Source organism: Drosophila subpulchrella, chromosome 2L (genome assembly GCF_014743375.2).
Source record: "Drosophila subpulchrella strain 33 F10 #4 breed RU33 chromosome 2L, RU_Dsub_v1.1 Primary Assembly, whole genome shotgun sequence".
NCBI lineage: Eukaryota > Metazoa > Arthropoda > Insecta > Diptera > Drosophilidae > Drosophila > Drosophila subpulchrella.
The window spans coordinates 14,176,452-14,195,169 of NC_050610.1; the positions used below are offsets into that span (position 1 = coordinate 14,176,452).

General features: G+C 37.5%; 1 protein-coding gene across 1 annotated transcript; it reads right to left on the reverse strand.

Annotated features, from left to right (window-relative positions):
- Positions 1-29: 29 nt before the first annotated feature.
- Positions 30-14,631, reverse strand: LOC119548000 (homeotic protein caudal). The gene is made up of 2 exons (XM_037855059.1): positions 13,483-14,631; positions 30-1,349 (listed from the first exon to the last, which is right to left on the reverse strand). Exons 1-2 carry the CDS (start codon positions 14,264-14,266, stop codon positions 868-870), a joined length of 1,266 nt encoding a protein of 421 aa, XP_037710987.1. The 5' UTR covers positions 14,267-14,631; the 3' UTR covers positions 30-867.
- Positions 14,632-18,718: the final 4,087 nt, after the last annotated feature.

The following is an 18,718-nucleotide window of genomic DNA, read 5'->3' on the forward strand; positions in this document are numbered from 1 at the left end:
AGTGGTAAATAAAAAGTACCCTTCAATTGTTGTATTTTTATTGTTCATATTTTATTTAAATAGCTAAGCACATACATATACACACATACATTCAATTCACAAGCTATAAATTAATTGCCGCCAAAATTGAACTAAGGAAAATTGTGGATTAATACGTAAAAATTATTTATTTATGTGGTAATTTTGCTTTTGTGCTCGGAAAATGCTTTACATTTTACATTCAGTACAGCTAGATTAAACTATGGCTAATTGTTATTACGATATATAAAAGTAATAAACGTTAAAACTCTTTTGTTATGTGGATATTTACACGGGCTGAATCATCAAGTTGCACTCTAAAATTAATTGCTTGTACTAAAATTATGTTAAGTTGCTGCGAATAGTTGTAAACTTTAAACGGCTGGGACGGCTGGTTTCAATTGTTTTTGTTTTTCTTGGGCAACTTAAGGGCTACAACTTACGAGCTAAACATTTACTTTAAATTACATACGTTGAACAAAAAACAAACATAATACAAGAAATATGGGACTTGTTTAGCTGAGAGGACATTGACGTGTGCGAAAACCAGGAATATACAATCACAAAAATTAACAACGTGCAATATTCAAGGTGCAACGGCCGCCAGGTCCTCCTCCATTTAATTGGGTGCTTCATTTCTCGTTGGTTCGGTCGAAACAGTCTGACTGCGCGACCTAAGGGTTAAGCCAAGTCCAAGGCGAGAGCGGGAGCACTATAGGTGCCATCGCACTGGCCTCCTCCTCCTAAGCCCCTCTCGCTCTCCCCCAACAGCGAGTGCTGCGGCTCCAAGTAACTGTTATTCTCGCTGCTGTTGTTGATGCCACCGTTCGCATAACATGAACGATCGTGTCACATCGAGAGCGTTCCCACTGCCGCCGCAGCTGACATTTGCGCACTGTGCTGCTGTTGCAGCTGGTGTGAATGCGCCGCCGCCGCCGCCAACGAGTGACTATGGGCAGCCAGGTGCGGATGGAGTCGCATCGCGGGTATATTCATCGCCGCCATCGGATTCATCGAGTGGGCCAGCGAATGGGGCAAGTGCAGGCCCGGCTCCAGTTTCGCCTTGGCGTCCAAAAGTTGGCTATAATCCGCATGCTGCACACCCACGCCCATCACATTAGGATCGCTGCCCTTCTTGTTCTGTTTGCGCTCCTTGGCGCGGCGATTCTGGAACCAGATTTTCACCTGACGCTCCGATAGGGATAGCGTCTGGGCCAACTCGCTCTTCCGCCGGATGGTGATGTAACGGGACGTGCAATACTCCTTCTCCAGTTCCAGGCGTTGAAAATCGGTGTAGACCACTCGGTACTTGTCCTTGGTTCGGGTTTTTCCTGAGAAAGAAAAAGGAAAAAACACTTTTAGATAATTTGAAAAAAACGTTTGGAAACTAAACTAAATCATGCAAAGGCTTAAAACTTATTATCAAAAACCATTCCAGAACAAGTAAACTCATAACATCCAAACAATATTAGATTCAACATCGGTGTACTAAAAATCTATGGACTTTAAACAGACTTTTATCTATCCATTAAAAACATTAAAATTTGATTTAAGCATTCCGAAAAATTATAAAAAACGCTAAATCTTTAAATCTCAAAAGAGTAGAAAGGAAGGAATTGAGCAACAATTTGTAATTAAACAAATGGTACCACCAGTTTACAAAAAAAAATTGATGAAATACGCACTTCAGGAAACCTTTGTTTTCCGGTAAGATACATCTCCCTGATTAAGAAAAGGGCATTTAAAATTTTTTCTATGGTACCAATTTTTTTTAAAGTGTAAAAAACGTTTTTCGCACTTTTTTATTTTTTAACTCGAGTTGTGATAAACCGAATTCGGTCATTAAAGACTCATTTTACAGGTAATGGAATGCCCTTTAACTTTCTTGTACACATCGTTGAGTTCCATTCATTAGTTTAGAAGCTACACTTCGTCAAAGTTGAAAAAGTTGGAAAAAATGCAAAAACGCTGGCATAAATTGCTTCTTTAAAAATACACGCCTAAAAACCGAAATTAGTTTTATGTTGTTTTCTTAAAGGCTGAACTTTAACGGAGAATATAAGCCATTGATCACGACAATCCGTTGGTAAATCGATTTTTTACAGATTTTTAAACGTATATACCCAAGTTCAGTGTTCGGGAGCAGCGGCCGTTAAACATTATTTTAAATTTTCAGTGTTGGGGAACGTAAGATTTTGGTGCAAGTAGTTATGCATAACGTCAGTTTCTTTGCTATTAGTGCTGGGCAAGCTAAAAAGGATGCGATTGCAGTTACAAGGAAATCATTTTCATATATTTTTAGCAAGAAATTAGCAAGGAAACTGACGTTATGCACTACAACTTGCACCAAAATCTTACGTTCCCCAACACTGAAAATTTAAAATAATGTTTAACGGCCGCTGCTCCCGAACACTGAACTTGGGTATATACGTTTAAAAATCTGTAAAAAATCGATTTACCAACGGATTGTCGTGATCAATGGCTTATATTCTCCGTTAAAGTTCAGCCTTTAAGAAAACAACATAAAACTAATTTCGGTTTTTAGGCGTGTATTTTTAAAGAAGCAATTTATGCCAGCGTTTTTGCATTTTTTCCAACTTTTTCAACTTTGACGAAGTGTAGCTTCTAAACTAATGAATGGAACTCAACGATGTGTACAAGAAAGTTAAAGGGCATTCCATTACCTGTAAAATGAGTCTTTAATGACCGAATTCGGTTTATCACAACTCGAGTTAAAAAATAAAAAAGTGCGAAAAACGTTTTTTACACTTTAAAAAAAATTGGTACCATAGAAAAAATTTTAAATGCCCTTTTCTTAATCAGGGAGATGTATCTTACCGGAAAACAAAGGTTTCCTGAAGTGCGTATTTCATCAATTTTTTTTTGTAAACTGGTGTACTTAGACCATTTTTTAAAACTTTAACTGCAGTCTTAGCATTTTTAAATTAAAATATAATCATATTAGAAAACAGTAATGATTTATAAAGATCATGTGCAATTTTTTTTGTCGTCAGAGGGCCGTGACTGTTGACCAAGTTTGCAAATTGTCGGGCCACCTGATTCCCGGTGTCAACCGAGTGGAGTGACTGGCGTCAGGTGGACAAACATGTTTCTCTGAACCAGCTCATCTCGTTATAGTAGATGACAATATGTAAATTATGATAGCCATAGAAGCTGTCACATGCTGTATACCAAGATTGGAGGAGCAACCCCAAGTCGAAGCGGTAAACATGAAAAAAAACCCAAAGAGCCGACGATTCTGGGAGTAACCACGATTCTCTGTAGAATCGTAGAAATGGGCTATATGGCGCTGAGCTGCGCAATTAGTCAATCAAAATTCAAATAAATGACAGAACCACAAACACGCTGGGAATAGAAAAACCCCAGAGAACGTAGGATAGCCCATCTCCAAAGGCATGAAAAAGGCCACGGGATCGTGGCACAGTCTGACTACGTGATAAACACACCCACACCAGCGGGAAACATTTTTTTTTAAGCAAACAGCATTTCGGCTTGAGGATTTTGCTCTAATTTTTTATGTACAACGATACCGTAGTGTTCTCACAATTAAAATTGAGCAAATAGGCAAACAAACAAATATTTTCACAGATGATAAAGTTCAACAGTAACAGCAAGAGATATAGAGAAGGTAGAGTGAGGAACAGAGTGCAAAGAGTAGGTGTTAAAGACCTCAAGATGCCCTACGTTAAATAATATATGATCATAATAATGATAAATTAATCGTAGTATTTGCTTCTAGTCTGGTAAACTATAAATTCCTTTGATTTGCTTGTATAAAGTAAATTGTGTGATGTTGACTTGAATTTCTAAATTGTAAATTCTACCAGAAGATCGTATATAGTGCCAGTCCTTTGATTTCTTCTTAATTTAATAGAATTGTTTCTATAGAAATATGTGTAAATTAGAGAATTGTCTTTGATTTGTATGCTATTTAAGAAGAACCACATTAAAATTACCGGAACCGTAACTTTGTTTTTCATAAACCCCTTTTAATCGGTACTTCAGGCCTCTTATCTCCCGCACTCTTTTATTTATTCTTTACACTTTATTTAGACGTGAATTTATTGCTGTCGCTCTTGCTTCTCGTTTGCTTAGTCTAATGTGGCAATCGTATGATGAAGAACTCTGCAAAAGAATAATGTTAAAGCCCTGTTAAGCACACACTCATAATCTAGTTTTTTTTTCGCTTCACATAATAAATCTAAAATTTTCAGACTACCTTGCCATTTTTAGTACTTTTGTTGGGAAAATCCTCTTGCGCGTGCGTTGTTGGGCCTCCAATCTACTGATAAAGTGGCTCCCAAAACAATCCAACACACACAGAAAAATAACTTGTTTAGACAGACTTGACGGATTTGAGGAGTTGCTCAAATAAGAAAAGAACTAAATTAAAATAACAATATTATCAGCTTTGAGGATTTACTGAGTAAATTCTACAAAAAAATAAACCTTTTTGGACGATGCGAAATCATGTGGGGTAAACTATGGGTAAGATGGAGCTATTTTCAAAGCTGTAGATGAAGTTACGGAAAAAAGTGGTTGATAAATGGAATGCTAATGGAAAATTTTCCAGAACAGGTCAATTCTGATATTTTCTGATAATATTTGGTTCGTTTAGAAGTTTTTTGATTTCTTAAGTATAAATATAATTCCACTTGCTTATTAATATATTCTATTCAAGTAGATCCCCTATCGTGAGTATTATAGGTCAGAATATATATCTTCCGACCTCATTTCCACCATCTGTGGATCAGAGACGCACAGAACAACCTCCAAGAGGCTGCACCACATTGGGCGTTATCTCTATCATAGACTCACAAACCCACACCACTTGGCTTTATCTGGTTACCACTTAGAGGCTCCAATTCCTCACACCTGAAAACAGAGCACAAACATGAGAAAATCCGCACGGAATTAGGGACAAACTGGAGCAGACGCTGCGGAGGGCGGTGGGTAATGGGTAGTTCACGGGTGCCTGGCTCCGCTGACCTTCACGGCCATAATCTAATAAATCGTACACGTATTATATGCACAACTATAAAGTTACTATCCCAGCCGGACTGAGTGTTTTATTGCGTTAATAAACGAGGCAAGACAAACGCCCTGAATGTGGATCAACTTGATCCTAATGCTAATGCTCCATTGTCTGAACCACTAAGATCCTACTAAGATCGCCACTTTCCTCTTCCCCAAAAAGATAAGATTGTGAATGAATGGCAAAAAAAGCGAAGAAAAACCCCGTCATTTTGGCAAATAATTGCGCTTGAAAATCTGTCTGCTATATATCTGGGGATATTCATCTGGTATATATATTGCTCGGCTTCAACATATTTTATTAGCAATTAAATAAAATTTGTGCGTCAAGGTGTGACATTTTTTTATGACTTTGTCACTGGGGCCCATCGCGTCATGAGTGAACGCACTGTAATTTATATCGAATGGGGTTCTTAACTCGATACATTCCCCTATAAGTTGCACCACCTAATTGAAAGTTTGATTTTGAACTGTTAATGCTATTGACTGGCATTTTTGTTTGCTTTATAGGATCTCTCCCTACACACATAATGATAGATTACTTAGTTGGCTTTACCCGTCGGCAAAGTTCTAAAAGTTGCAGACCATACGCACCTTCTAATCCCAGTTGAGGTCTGTATCAATATCGATGGAGTTACGAACTGTAGAGTTTGAAGCCCCAGGGTAAATCGTTGAACATTTGTCCAGATAAGCTTTAATGGTTGTTCTTCACTCATTGAGTGCGTATACAGTAAGGGTTTTCCAGGGGAGGTGTTTATGGGCTGATTGGTTTCGGTGGGTTCTTTAAGCACTGTGCGAAATATTATATGACCTATAGCTCCTATAAGAACTATTTCTTAATACTAAATGAAGGAGATATTACAATCTGTCTAGAAAGAAAATATGCTATAAATTAAATCATTCTGATAATATATTGTCGTAAAACCCCATAGATCTCTCAGTGCAATCAATAATTCCTGGCTAAATACCAACAATCCTACTGTCGTACCATACCATAACTTCAAATGCCGACAAAGAAAACTGTTTAAACAGTGGAAAGCGATTCTATAATATCAAACACAACAGAAATAGAGCATGAGTAAAGATCATTTGGGTAATAAATTATATCAGGTTGAGGTCTAGCCTAGTCTTGTCTTTTCCCTATTAGAACAGCTGTTGATTGCTGGGCAATTATGTGGTCCGCCCCCTGGGGAAAAATCAGTGGCCAAGGACAAGGGCAGTTTCGGTTACAGTTACAGTTACTGTTGGGTAACTAATGTTGCTGTTGCGGTTAGTTACGGTCACTGGTGGAGGGTCTTCAGATGTTATGGCTTTCTATAGCCCAGGCGTGGTGGTTTTTTTTTCGCCACCCCCGCTCTGCGTTAATTTGTCACTGAGTGTTGAGCACCCCCTGTGACATCTTCCTTTCGGTTGTTCGGTTCGTTGTCTCTTGTCCAACCCATGAAAATCTATTGGGAGACATTTATTACCTGACTTCCATAAGTTAGCTCTGCTCGAATTTAAACGTTTTTGTGGTTGAACATATTAAAGCTTGAAGCGAAAGTTTTGTGGCAAAAGGAAGTCCTCGAAAGCCAGCGGAAAGAGCAATTTCATCAATGGCACCCCAGAGACTTGGACACACAAACCTCAACACTTGACTTTTTAACCACACCCCTCTTCTGGTGGAAGTTTCCCCAGTTTTCGCCCAACTTAAAGACTTTGCCAAAATATTTGGGTTTTTCTTTGCTGCTATTTCGTTTTTTTTGCACTGCTTTTGTTTTGGCATTTTCCTTTCCGTTTTCCAGCATCATAAATGTGGAATGTCGGAAGGGGGCGCATCGGGTTTATATAGTATGTCTGTTTGTCTCTCACCACCAAAGCGACAATATAACAATAACATTTATTTGGCATTTTGCTGCTGTTTTAGCTGCTCTTATATCGTAAATATTAGCTCAAATTACATCATAAAATCATTTGATTCGATTTGACGTTTATTTTTCCTTTTTCTTCCTTTTCTGGGCTAGAGCCTACTATAACGGTATCCGGTCCTTGGGGGGAAGATGGTGTGATAAAGGGTTTGCACAGAGATTTCGGTTTTTGGGAATTGTAAATTAAACCAGTAGCTTCTTTTTTATTTTGCAAGGGGAATTGTTGGGTTAAATTTATGATATCATATAATGGTTGGTTAAACTTTGTGTGCCTTTAAAAGGTAATGTAGTAATGAACTCTTTATTAAGATGATATGATAACTTTATTCGATTATGTAGTTTAGATAATTGCTTGATATGATATTATTACCAAGAAATTGTAGTTAGCTTATAGACCGGCTCATAAATATCCATACATATAAAATTAAGCTCCTACAGGAAAAGAACATTCAAAATGGCCACCATCAACATGAAACATGCGACATGCAAACACTGTATATGGCATGCAGACATATGCAAATGTGAGTTATTCTTTGAGTTTTCCCCTCGATGGGAGTGGTCTCCCCCAGATATGTATACATATAAGCCCTCCTTCTCCTCCTACTTTGATCACTCTGGCACGCAGCCTTATAAAATGCCAAGAGTTGGAAAAAATGTACCAGGCAGAGTGGAAATAATAATATTATCAGATCGCGTGCAACAAACGAATGCCGCTCGTACGTGTTCAGATATATGTGCTACATGCATATATATGCGGCACGCAATCTTATAGCACGCCAATGGCAGCGATGGCTCCAAAAACCCTCCAACTTCAATTCCAAGTCTGACTCAGAGCTCGTTTTATTTATGGCTTGAACAGAAAAAAAGGTAGAGCGAGATGGAACCAAAAAAGAAGGAGAGGCTAATATGGCCAGAAAAAATGGCAGCCATCCAACACAAAAAAATGCGGCCTGCTTATGGCCTGAATGAGACGCCATTAAAGCCATAAATACTCCAAGTCAGGCAATAGAAAAATGCAGAAAAAAATTCAAAAGGTGGAAAGAAGGGGTATTTTTCTTTAGGCCACAAACATTTTTTTCAAATGTACGTTAATTATTTGCCACGACGACGACGACGATGCATGCAATAAAATTTATGACTATATGATTTGAAGGAATATGAGATGAGAGAGGGGGATCTTTATGATATGCCCCCAACCCAAAATAATTGCATGCATCAAAACGAAAAACACAAAAATCGCATTAGAGCCAAAAAAAAAGAAAGTTAACTATAATTTTGTTTAGTAATAAATGGAAAGAAAATGGGTATCCAAGGAAAAGATTTGCCTCCTACCGCTTGAGTCCAGCAATTCACTCAGATCCTCTAAGTTGGGAGAGCTGCATAGTTCTGTGATTCGACGGGGATTTTACAAGAGTTAGACAGAAATGTGAATATATTTCTATTAGTTAATCATATGTAATACAATAAGATGGATTATTAAAAAACATTTTCTTTAAGATTTCGATATTTAAGATGTATCAGCATATTCATCTTTAAATGATATATGAATGTTATAAAGTCACTAACAATCACTTCATATAAAAATCAAAGCTTATCAAATGGAATATATTAAGAGCCCCCTTAAATTCATCTGAAATCTATTCCAAAACTATTGGCCACATAAAAACACCATAAATATTTGCAAGCCCATTGGAACCCACATAATTGAAAACAAATTTGCGCTTCATAAAACTATTAAACAAAATAATATGCAATAAATTCTTACGGCTGCGGCCGAGGAAGCAAACTATAAATTTTCTAGGGATTCCCCCACCGATTCTCCCTTATCTCAATGGCAAACGGTTCGGGTCAGTGTGTAACAATATTTGTTTAAACTCTGAGGTGAAACTGAGCAAATGCTGCAGGCGCAAACAAAATCAGGAAAATATATGTACTGCTCAGAAATACAATCCGACAAGAGAGTCCCGTTCCGGGTAATAGTAATCCCCGGGCTCATCAAGCGTATAATCATCCTAATCAAAGTCGGGCATAAAAATCACAAATATGGCAATCATATATATTCTCATTCATTCGTTCATTCATGGTTATGGGTCATTCATTATACGATGGCAGTGGGGCATTTAATTTAGTTTTTTATAATTATTGCTACTTTATTGTATTGTTAAGCGATTAACGTTGGCCATATACGTATGAGTATATGGGGAATTGCAAATCTTTCTTTCCGTTTTTTGCTACCGTATCGTAAATGTTGTCACCTCATAAAAAGAATCGCCAAACAACTCGAAATGAAATCAGAACCCGCTTGGCGCGTCACTCGCGTTTCCCCCTTCAATTTTCAATCAGTCAATCATTCAATCGGTTGACTTAGGCCTGAGACATAAGCAGGTGTCATCCGAACCATCATCATCATCGGGCACTTTTTTCTGTTGTCATAATTTAGCTCGAACCAATGTTGATTGACAATCGGATTTTCCTGTCGCTGCTTGGCCAAGTTGTCCCCCCAAACAAAAGGCTTTCGCCCCGGTTCCCCCAATATGTACTAAATATAGTAGTATATCGTAGTATACAGCCCGACCTGGCACTTCTCGTCCATTATGATATTATGGTTTATGGCTGAACAGGAAACGTAAGCTATAATTTACAGTTTCAGGGGTCTCTTTCACTCTTTCTTGTTTACTTTTATTGATAAAATAACTTGAGGCAGGACTGGGTAAAAGATAGTATGAAAAGAAGAGGCTAATGGTTTCGATTGAAGTTATAAAAGTATTTTATTGGGTAAAGCAAAAAGGATATGGTTTAGCAAAATATTAAAGATAGTTCAAGAAGAAATGCATTACCCCTATACTTATCATTTTAATGCCTTACGACTTTAATATTTTAGTTAAGTATTAAGTATTTCTTTTATTGAAATATCCACAGCCTATTCTATATATTGAAATAAACTTTCATTATAATTCATAACTGACAAACAAAGGCTGCAAATTTCAATAAATACTTTGCTGACACATTGTGTACCCCCATTTTGAAAAGTTACCATTTTAATTTATCACTTTATTGACTAAGCTTTTCGAAACCCCAATTTAAGCTCTCAAAATCCCTAGCGCCTCCAATATAAACTCGATACACCTCGAATGGTATATCAAAATAAATCGAACATATACAAAAGTGGAGACCTACAAATATACTCGTATATATAGAGACATGGCCTGTGTGTCTGGGGCTTTGGGGCAAGACTACATTTTGTGGTTATTACCAATATCGGAGCCAATACAAATAGCACAGGAAAAACCCAAACATGATTTTGTTATGTATTTGGACAACTAAGCCCAAAGTAAATGACACAATGGTAACAAGTCCGTGACAAATAGAGAGGGACGCCCGGCGAGTTCTATGCTAATCCCATCATGTCAATCAACGAAGCAAACGCACACTCCATATAGATCAGTACGAACCAAAATTTTACTTCATTTTTGACACATGGAAGGGGAGAGAAAAAAAAACTATGAAGGGGGGTGGAAGGGTAAATGTCAACGGCAAACATCGATGGTACTGATAACGAAAACGAACCATAGTTCGACTGCAGTTAGTGGCCATTTTTAATGGCTTATCTTGGGGGGCCCAGACAAAAAAGAGACCAGCCCCAAAATCGGACCACAAATGTATCCTATCTTTATATATCGATGAAATACTACAGCATTTTCAGTGCGCTCGGGAAATCAATATAAATCCAAGCTTTGCCATATATACTTTTTACTTCTCTTTTGTTTTCCCTTACTCTTTTCGATTATTTATGTGGCTAGATATAAATTTTCTGTGCATATTGACACATTAAATCTCAATGTGTCAGGTGGCATTAGTTTTTTATGTCCCAACACGGGCAATGCTGAAGATCTATAGACAATCCCGGTAAGAACTCCTTGGGCTGGTAGATATATTTATACGTTCGCAGAAATTATAGCGATAATAAATTATTATATGGATTTTTGAAAGTGAAAAGCTGGAAAAGTTAAGGTTTTAAAAACCATTAAGGGGTTAAATACTAAGAGCAAACAATTTAGAATATGTTCGCGACATAAAATTTAGAGGGGGTTAAATGAAGAAAAGGTTTTTCACATATTTCAAATATCTTTTCACAACCTTCTACTCGAAAACTAAAGTTTTTGCCGTTTAATGATTGCATAGATTTGATCGTAAATGTCGCTATTTAGTTTTTATTGGAAGTAATACTAATTTTTATTGGTTTATGGCCCTATATTGTTTTAATCAATATGCCCGTTGCAAACGCAACGGCATCGCTTATCAACAATGGTTTTGACGTTTTAGATAACACGAAAAAAACCTCTTTTTTTGTGGCCACGTTTTCATATCACTTGGTACATTATTGAAGCAACAGAAAATAGAACTCGTAACCATTTAGAGAGTAGTACGGTGAGTGGAGGGTGGGAACCCAGGACTTATTGACAGGGCGGGCGTTTATTTGATTTCCGCTAATCTAATCGCAAAACCTGCCAGAACCACCAGCCATTGAAACAAAAGTACAAGGCATCTGGATCCACCGGCAATTGTGGTGCCGTTTTATTGCCACACCCCAAAAGTTGAAGTGGTTCTTTGACGTGCCCTGCCACATGCCCCACAAACCAAAAAAAAAATGGAACTTTTATAAATCTATTAAAAATCACGAAATGTTAGTCATCGCAGTAATAGAGGTATTGCAGTAATCGTTGGAAAGTTGGTATGCTTCATAGCTATTTTACTGTTATCGAAATTATATAATTCTTGTGGTCCAAAAATATATCGATCTTAACTAAATACAAGTTATAAAGCTAATAGATTAAAAAGATCTATGAAAACATCTTGGAAATATGTTTTTAACATTAAATTTACAATGTATTAAAATAAAATACCTCAAAAATCAAAATCAGTGAACCACCAAAAAGTAAATTCTCAAACAAAGGGGTTGAAAAAAGGTGTTTTTGAATAATGAATACGGCAAACTTAAGTTGCCTTGTCGGCTTGATCAGCTGGATTAAGCGACAGCACCAACAACGGTCGACAGCAATAAACGTTAATTGCATACCAACAGATTTTATGGGCTTAATGGATATCGGCGATATTGTCGATATCGTCGTCGTCTTCTTTTTTTTCTTGACATGCGCCCCGGGGTCATAAATCGTCAGCAAATGTGTGAGTGTTTATTCCCTTCTTGTGTTTGTGATCGCTGCATTGACATTTGCATTGCTTTTGCTTGTTTTTTAAAAGGTAGGTAGGAACAGGGTAAACAAAACGAAAAACAAAACAAAATAATCGCAAGAAATTTGCATGAACTGCGGAAAAAAAGTAGAAAATTACTTTGATCTTTGCCTTGAAAAACTTTTCTCAAAAAATCGAAATACCTTACACCTCTGAAAACCCCAATTAGACACTCCACACAATGCTAATTGCTGTGGGATGTGTTCTATCTTACCGAACTTCTTATATCCGTTATCCATTAAATTTGTTCTCTTTCCATTCAACCACTTTGTTTAGGTTTTCCATTAGTATTGAAAGGTTTTTGAAAAAGTTGATCAAACCGTTTAGAAATTTTTATAGTTAAATTGATTTACGATACAAAATTAGTCAATAGAATCGACCGAGACAGAGTCAAACAAACACAAACACTCATTCGCCTAGTGTAAGGGCATGCCCATAAATCAAGGCGTCGAATCGGGGATCTCTCGACCCCAACTGAATATCATAAAACTGGAGCTTGAACAGAATTTGATTTTTATGAGCTAATTGGCCATTGGGCTTGGATCCGCGTCAGGTAAACGATTTCTTATAAAACCCCATATATGTAGACAGACCGTTTGGGGAAAAGCGCGAACAGCACGAGCTTGACGGGAAGACAATGCAATGCACTGTGCTGGGGAATATTAAATCTTCGAAATTTGGAATGTGACGAGGCGAATCCGGGAGAAACCCATGTACGGCGAAGGCGGAATCGAAGGTCATACCAAAATTCAGTTATACCCAAATTGATCGGAATGACTAAGAAGTTGGGTATACAAAAATTGGGAAGTGGTTTGGCAAATTCGAGGTTTACGATAAGTTTTTTTTACTTTCAAGCAACATTAAAACAACGTTTTTATTCGAATGGATTACCAGTACCCCTTTCCTTGAAAACTAACGGATATTTAAGATTTTTCAAAGGACTGTTTTTATTTTAAATAAAGTAAAAAACAATCCAAATTTTAACAATTTTTTAAAGGACTTCTTTGGTTTAAAATACTGTTAAATAGGAAAGGTTGCACTGTATCTTTAATTATTACGTTATAGAAGGTTGTTTCCTATTCATTGATCATTAAAAAATCTAGTCAAAGTCTTTAATGGTAAAAGGTATATTAAGCATTTACAAATATTACGCTGCCATAGCGTACTAAATCATAAGATCTTAGATTTGCTCCCAAAACCCTCTACCATAGTTAATATTTCAAGTAATACTCCTAGAGATTTAAGAACTCACCTGGCTGTGGTTGCGCTGGATAGGCGGGCTTCTTCATCCACTCGTAATATTGTGGCTTCGATGGCGATGTCCTGTTGTTGTTGTTCACCGAATTGTTATTATTGTTGTTGTTGTGGGTGGAAGGACTATTGTTGTTGTTGGCAGCGACGGCACTCAGGTGATGGGCCAAATGGTGATGCGGCGACGATGCGGATGTGGGAGCCCCAGGACTTGAGATCTCCGAACCCGAAACCGTAATCGGTGGCGATGGCAGACCCTCGGTGATATGTTGCTGATGATTGGGTGGTGCGGAACCAGGTCCTCCTTCAGTGGGTCCATTAGAACCACCAACACCACCTCCTCCTCCTCCACCGCCAATGCTGCTGTTGGTCTCATTGAGTTGCGGTGCACCAGGAGCACCACTACTGCTGCTGCCGGAACTGACGGAACTGCTCGAGGCATGGGCATGATGATGGTGGTGCTGCTGCATCAGCTGGTGTGCCGATGTGGGTACGTTCTGGACAAAGTTATCCGCCGTACTCGAGGCGGGTGAATGCCAATCCCCGGCACCGGCCGCCGCCGCCGAATGGAACATGTGATGTGAGTTATAGTACATCTGATGGGCAGCGGCCGCATGATGGGCGGCATGCGATGAGTCCACATCGCCAAGGAACTGATGATTCGGCGGCGTGTGATGATAGTTGGGTGTCCAGTTCCATGGCTGACCCGCTGCCGAGGCATAGGCCAAATTTGCGGCACTATGCTTTTGCGTGTAGGGCAGTGTATTGTAGTAGTGCGAAACCATTTTTGAGGTTATATAAGTTCCGCTGCGCTGAAGATAATCCTTTTATCCAATCTTTTGTACCGATAATCCCTCTTTAAGCTCTTGGTCTCTCCACTTTGTTAGACAATATGATTTAATTGCACATTTTCTGGAGTTTTGGTTGGTTGGTTATAGAGGATATTTTGCTTTGTCAATTTTTTTTACAGCTATCACTTGGCTGGTGATGTGTTTTAAGCGTCACAATCACACACATACAAGGTATCGATACTATTTCGAACCACTATTTTTTTTAGCACTCACTCACGCGTTGTAACTCTTTTTTTGGAGATGGTATGGAACTGTTTTTGAATATTATTCCGTTGCGTGGCGAACGTCAACTCAGTACGCAAGTCGAAAACGTACTGAAACGTAGAGCAAAACTCGACTGATAAAAAAGCCAAAGCAACGGAAAATCAGATAAACAGGCAGAGAGGCTCAAACAAAAACAACCACCCGAAGAGGTTCGATCTATGGTTGTCTCTTTCTGTCCCACGCAGACACCCATTAGGGGGTATTTTTTTAACCCTCATTTCCGTTGCACGTTCGAAATTCAAGATGGCTTGTCTGCCCGACTTGCCATCTCTTTCTGGTGGGTGTCCCCATCTCTTTCTTGCCGCTTTGCGATGGCTGGCAGCCAGGTAGCCACGCCCCCTTTGAGCCAGGTAGGCAATTTGTCGTAATTTCTTGGCCAAGAAAAACCCCTTTTCCTTTATGGCCCGCTTTCGATTTGTACGTACTTTAATTGCAATTGCCGTTGGCTAATTAAGTAATTGCATAGATATAAATGCGTGTGTATTATGCAATTAGTGGCTGTAAAATTATGTTTCCACGATCGTAACTTGGGATATATCTCTATCTGGAGAACAATCAATGTTTACCCTCTAGATTTTATTCGCCCTGCACATAAACCGTATATAGTTTGTACACATTTGATGTGTGGTTAGAACTTCATTGTCCAGATATTTGTTATTTGCCAAGCTATTGTCGTTTATATGGGCGCCTCGATATGGTCATATCACTATAGTTACAGTTATAAAGCTAAAGCCATAATTGCCATATAAGCAATGATATTAAAAAGACGGGAAAGCAATGAAAGCGGAAGAAGTCTGGCATTGATAGGGTGCTACATGTAATACCCATCTATTAAATAATATGTAAAAGGGTTTAGAAAATTAAATACAGTGAACGCATAATTCAAATTCTAATATCAAGATATTTTTACACAAATTAAATGAAAATTAATCAATCCATTAAGGCAAATTTTGCATATTCGAAATATTTTGATCAAAGGCAACAGTACGTAGGAGTGATGATGCTTGAACCCAGTCCACAGAACAATGGAACATAACCTAAATTATAAAAAGTTGCTATATTATCAAAAATAATAATTTATCAGAGTATTTATAGTAATAATAAATGTAAAATAATTTAAATTTATGGCTTATAAATTTGCCAACATCAATATACATTTTCAGTATAGCCAATATAATGAATTTTATGTGTATAATATTAAAAATAAAGCGCACAGCCCCAACGATGTAAGAGTTATTTCTTTTCATTTATATTAAAATGTAACCCCCTCTTCTTACGATGGTTTTGAAGTTGAATCCATAATTGAATGATATTCATGATATATGTTCTTGCGAAAGTCAGATTTCTGGGTCCTATTTCAGCTCATTTTAAGGCTTTCCAACCAAGTTTATTAAACCAATAATTTGTTTCTTTTTGAAAGGAATAATAAAACTGTATAAATTAAAATTTTAAATTTAACATAAACTAAATAACTGCAAAATCAAAACGAAAACAAATATTTTTCTCAAAATTTGTTAGCCCCTGTAGTCTTTGTAAACTACTTTATATATTTCATGAAAATATTATTAAAACCCCGTTTCTGTTTTAATATGCTGACCAAAACGAATTAAACCAATCCATATATATATATATATATATATATATATATATAATGCTAACAAGTAATTATAAACTAAATGCTAACAGAGATCATGAGCTATAGCAGCTATAGGCCTTCAGCTCTTCTGGTTTAGTATAATTTCATTTTGTTTTCTTTTGTCTATTTAAATCTAGCTTATAATCAACATGGTTAGATATTTACAGTGTTTTATTATTATGCTTATTCATATTATATTATGCTAACCAATCCATATGGCTGATCGAATTTTTAGAAAAATTTTCTTTCTTAAAAACTCGGAGAAATATTTGTTAACATAAATCAGTTAAGCAAACTCCTAGCTATAATTACATGAATAATAATAACAATTTTCCTTTCAATTCGTGCTAATTTTTCTCCCCCTAAACGCCTCCGCTAATCCCAATTGTAATCCTTAACAACAAGCGCCTAGCTCGCGCCGATTGAGTAATCCCGGAGAGTTCCAGAAATTCTTCAAAGATCTTTAAAAAATAAATTCATTGATTGTCATGATGGTTGTCGGCAGTGTGATCGTAAAACTGCAAATGTCGCGTCAAATAATTAGAAATGAATGCAGCTGACACAATGGAGAAGAACCCATATCCCTGAAAAGGACTCGGGGAACAGAAGCATCCGAGGCAGTTGGCCTCGCGAGGGAGGTACTTAAAACTCACTTATTAACGCTGAACTACCAGAAACTGGTTCGGGATCGTGTTCAAACAAAAAACCCCTAATGTCCATAAGACAAAACATATTGTAAAACAATCGAAAGGGCCCAGCGGACAAAGTGCGATTTTATGATTACGCGAACGCGACCCAAAGACCAAAATTCAGGATGCGATCGTAAAGGTCGCGCGGGAAAGGGGACACCAAATAGGGCTTATAAGGTGGTGCTGGTGGGCTGACCTGCCCGTCGATCGGGCCCATAAAGTTCACACAACAATTAGGCAGCCACAGCCCAGATTTTTTTTCTTTTTTCGCAAACCGTCAACAATTCGGCGGAATTTACTGCGTGGGCTGGGCCTTGGGGAAGGGTAGGTCCTATGGGTTCTATAAAGTTGGGCCTCGTTTTATCCCAGGCACGGGCAAGTCATGTAACAGTCTACGATGTTACCTGGAAGTCATTAGGGGCACACAAAAAGGCTAATCCCTAAGTGATCTATGTAAACATATGGTAGCACCCTTCTAGGCAAGCTCGAGATGAATAACGAATTTTCTGTTATGATGTTTAATGAAATATATAATCGAATAGTTTTGGAAATAAATATAGAAGTCTTTATATTAATCCAACTTAATAAACTCATTGAATGTGCATTAAAAGGTTTATAATTATAAATTGATGATTTGGTGAGAAATTCGAGTCTAAAAGTCTTGAGTATCCACTCAGTTTTGGATTAATATTAACTGTAGGTAACCTCATGGTCTTCAAATATAATTAGACTGTTCTTATGAATCTGTCCTAAGTCCTTTTATGACTTCATTTTCCTATTAATTATTTGTTAAATGTTACATTTAAATATTTTATTCAATTATTAATAATTCTTATAATACTTATGACCGTTTAGTTTTAGCTTAATGGTTAATAATCATCCTGTTAAAATACTAAAACCATTTCAAACTATCTTTTTATCAATGAACAATTTATTCCGATCTTAAAACACTCTAATGCATCTCTATCTGCCTATCGTAAATTAGAATCTGTCCCGTCGTTGACATTAACAACCTGCCAAGAACTCGATGGTATTTATATATTTTCCTTCAATTATGTTAATAAATCAATAAAGAAAGCAAAGCAAGCGCCATAGCTCATAAAGCAGACTCCAAAATAAAACTCAAGGGGCAATCAGACCATTTAGAGATATGTCCCATGTCCCAGTCGCAGACTTAACCCGATAAAATAACTTATATCTGTAGGTTGGTATACAAAATGTGTTCGTCGCCGCCAGACGGATGTGAGTATAGATGTGGATGTGTCTTTGTCGTGCGGCATTCGCTTTTTGTCGGTTCGTTTAACGTTTTGGAGAGTTTTATGGCAATTGGCCATGGCCAAACCCCTCCAAAAACCCCCTTATTCCACAAATAACCCCCAGCCGATCCCAAAGCAAGTGCATTTTGCGTTGTACGACCATCACAATCAAACGCCTTTATGGGTGCCGCGACATTAGCGATAAAATATCTTTGTTAATAAAACAAATTAAAGTGGAGAGGAACAACAAAAAGCGGCGAGTCACTCGCGGTTGGGTGGAAACCTAGAAATTATTTTTGGATCCGCGGCCAAACCTTTTCGTGGAATTTCCCAAGATTATTGCAAATTTCGATCAAGCAATCGTGGTAAACTTTCTTTTTTAAAGTTATTTTTCATATGTATACGATAAGTAGGTTGCATTCGTTTATTTTATGTTTGAAAAGTGTTATAGTTTAATCCATTTTAATAAAAGTGTGTGTCATTAATATAAGAAGATAACTCAATAACTTACGAAGCCACCAAAACGATTGAAACAAATAAG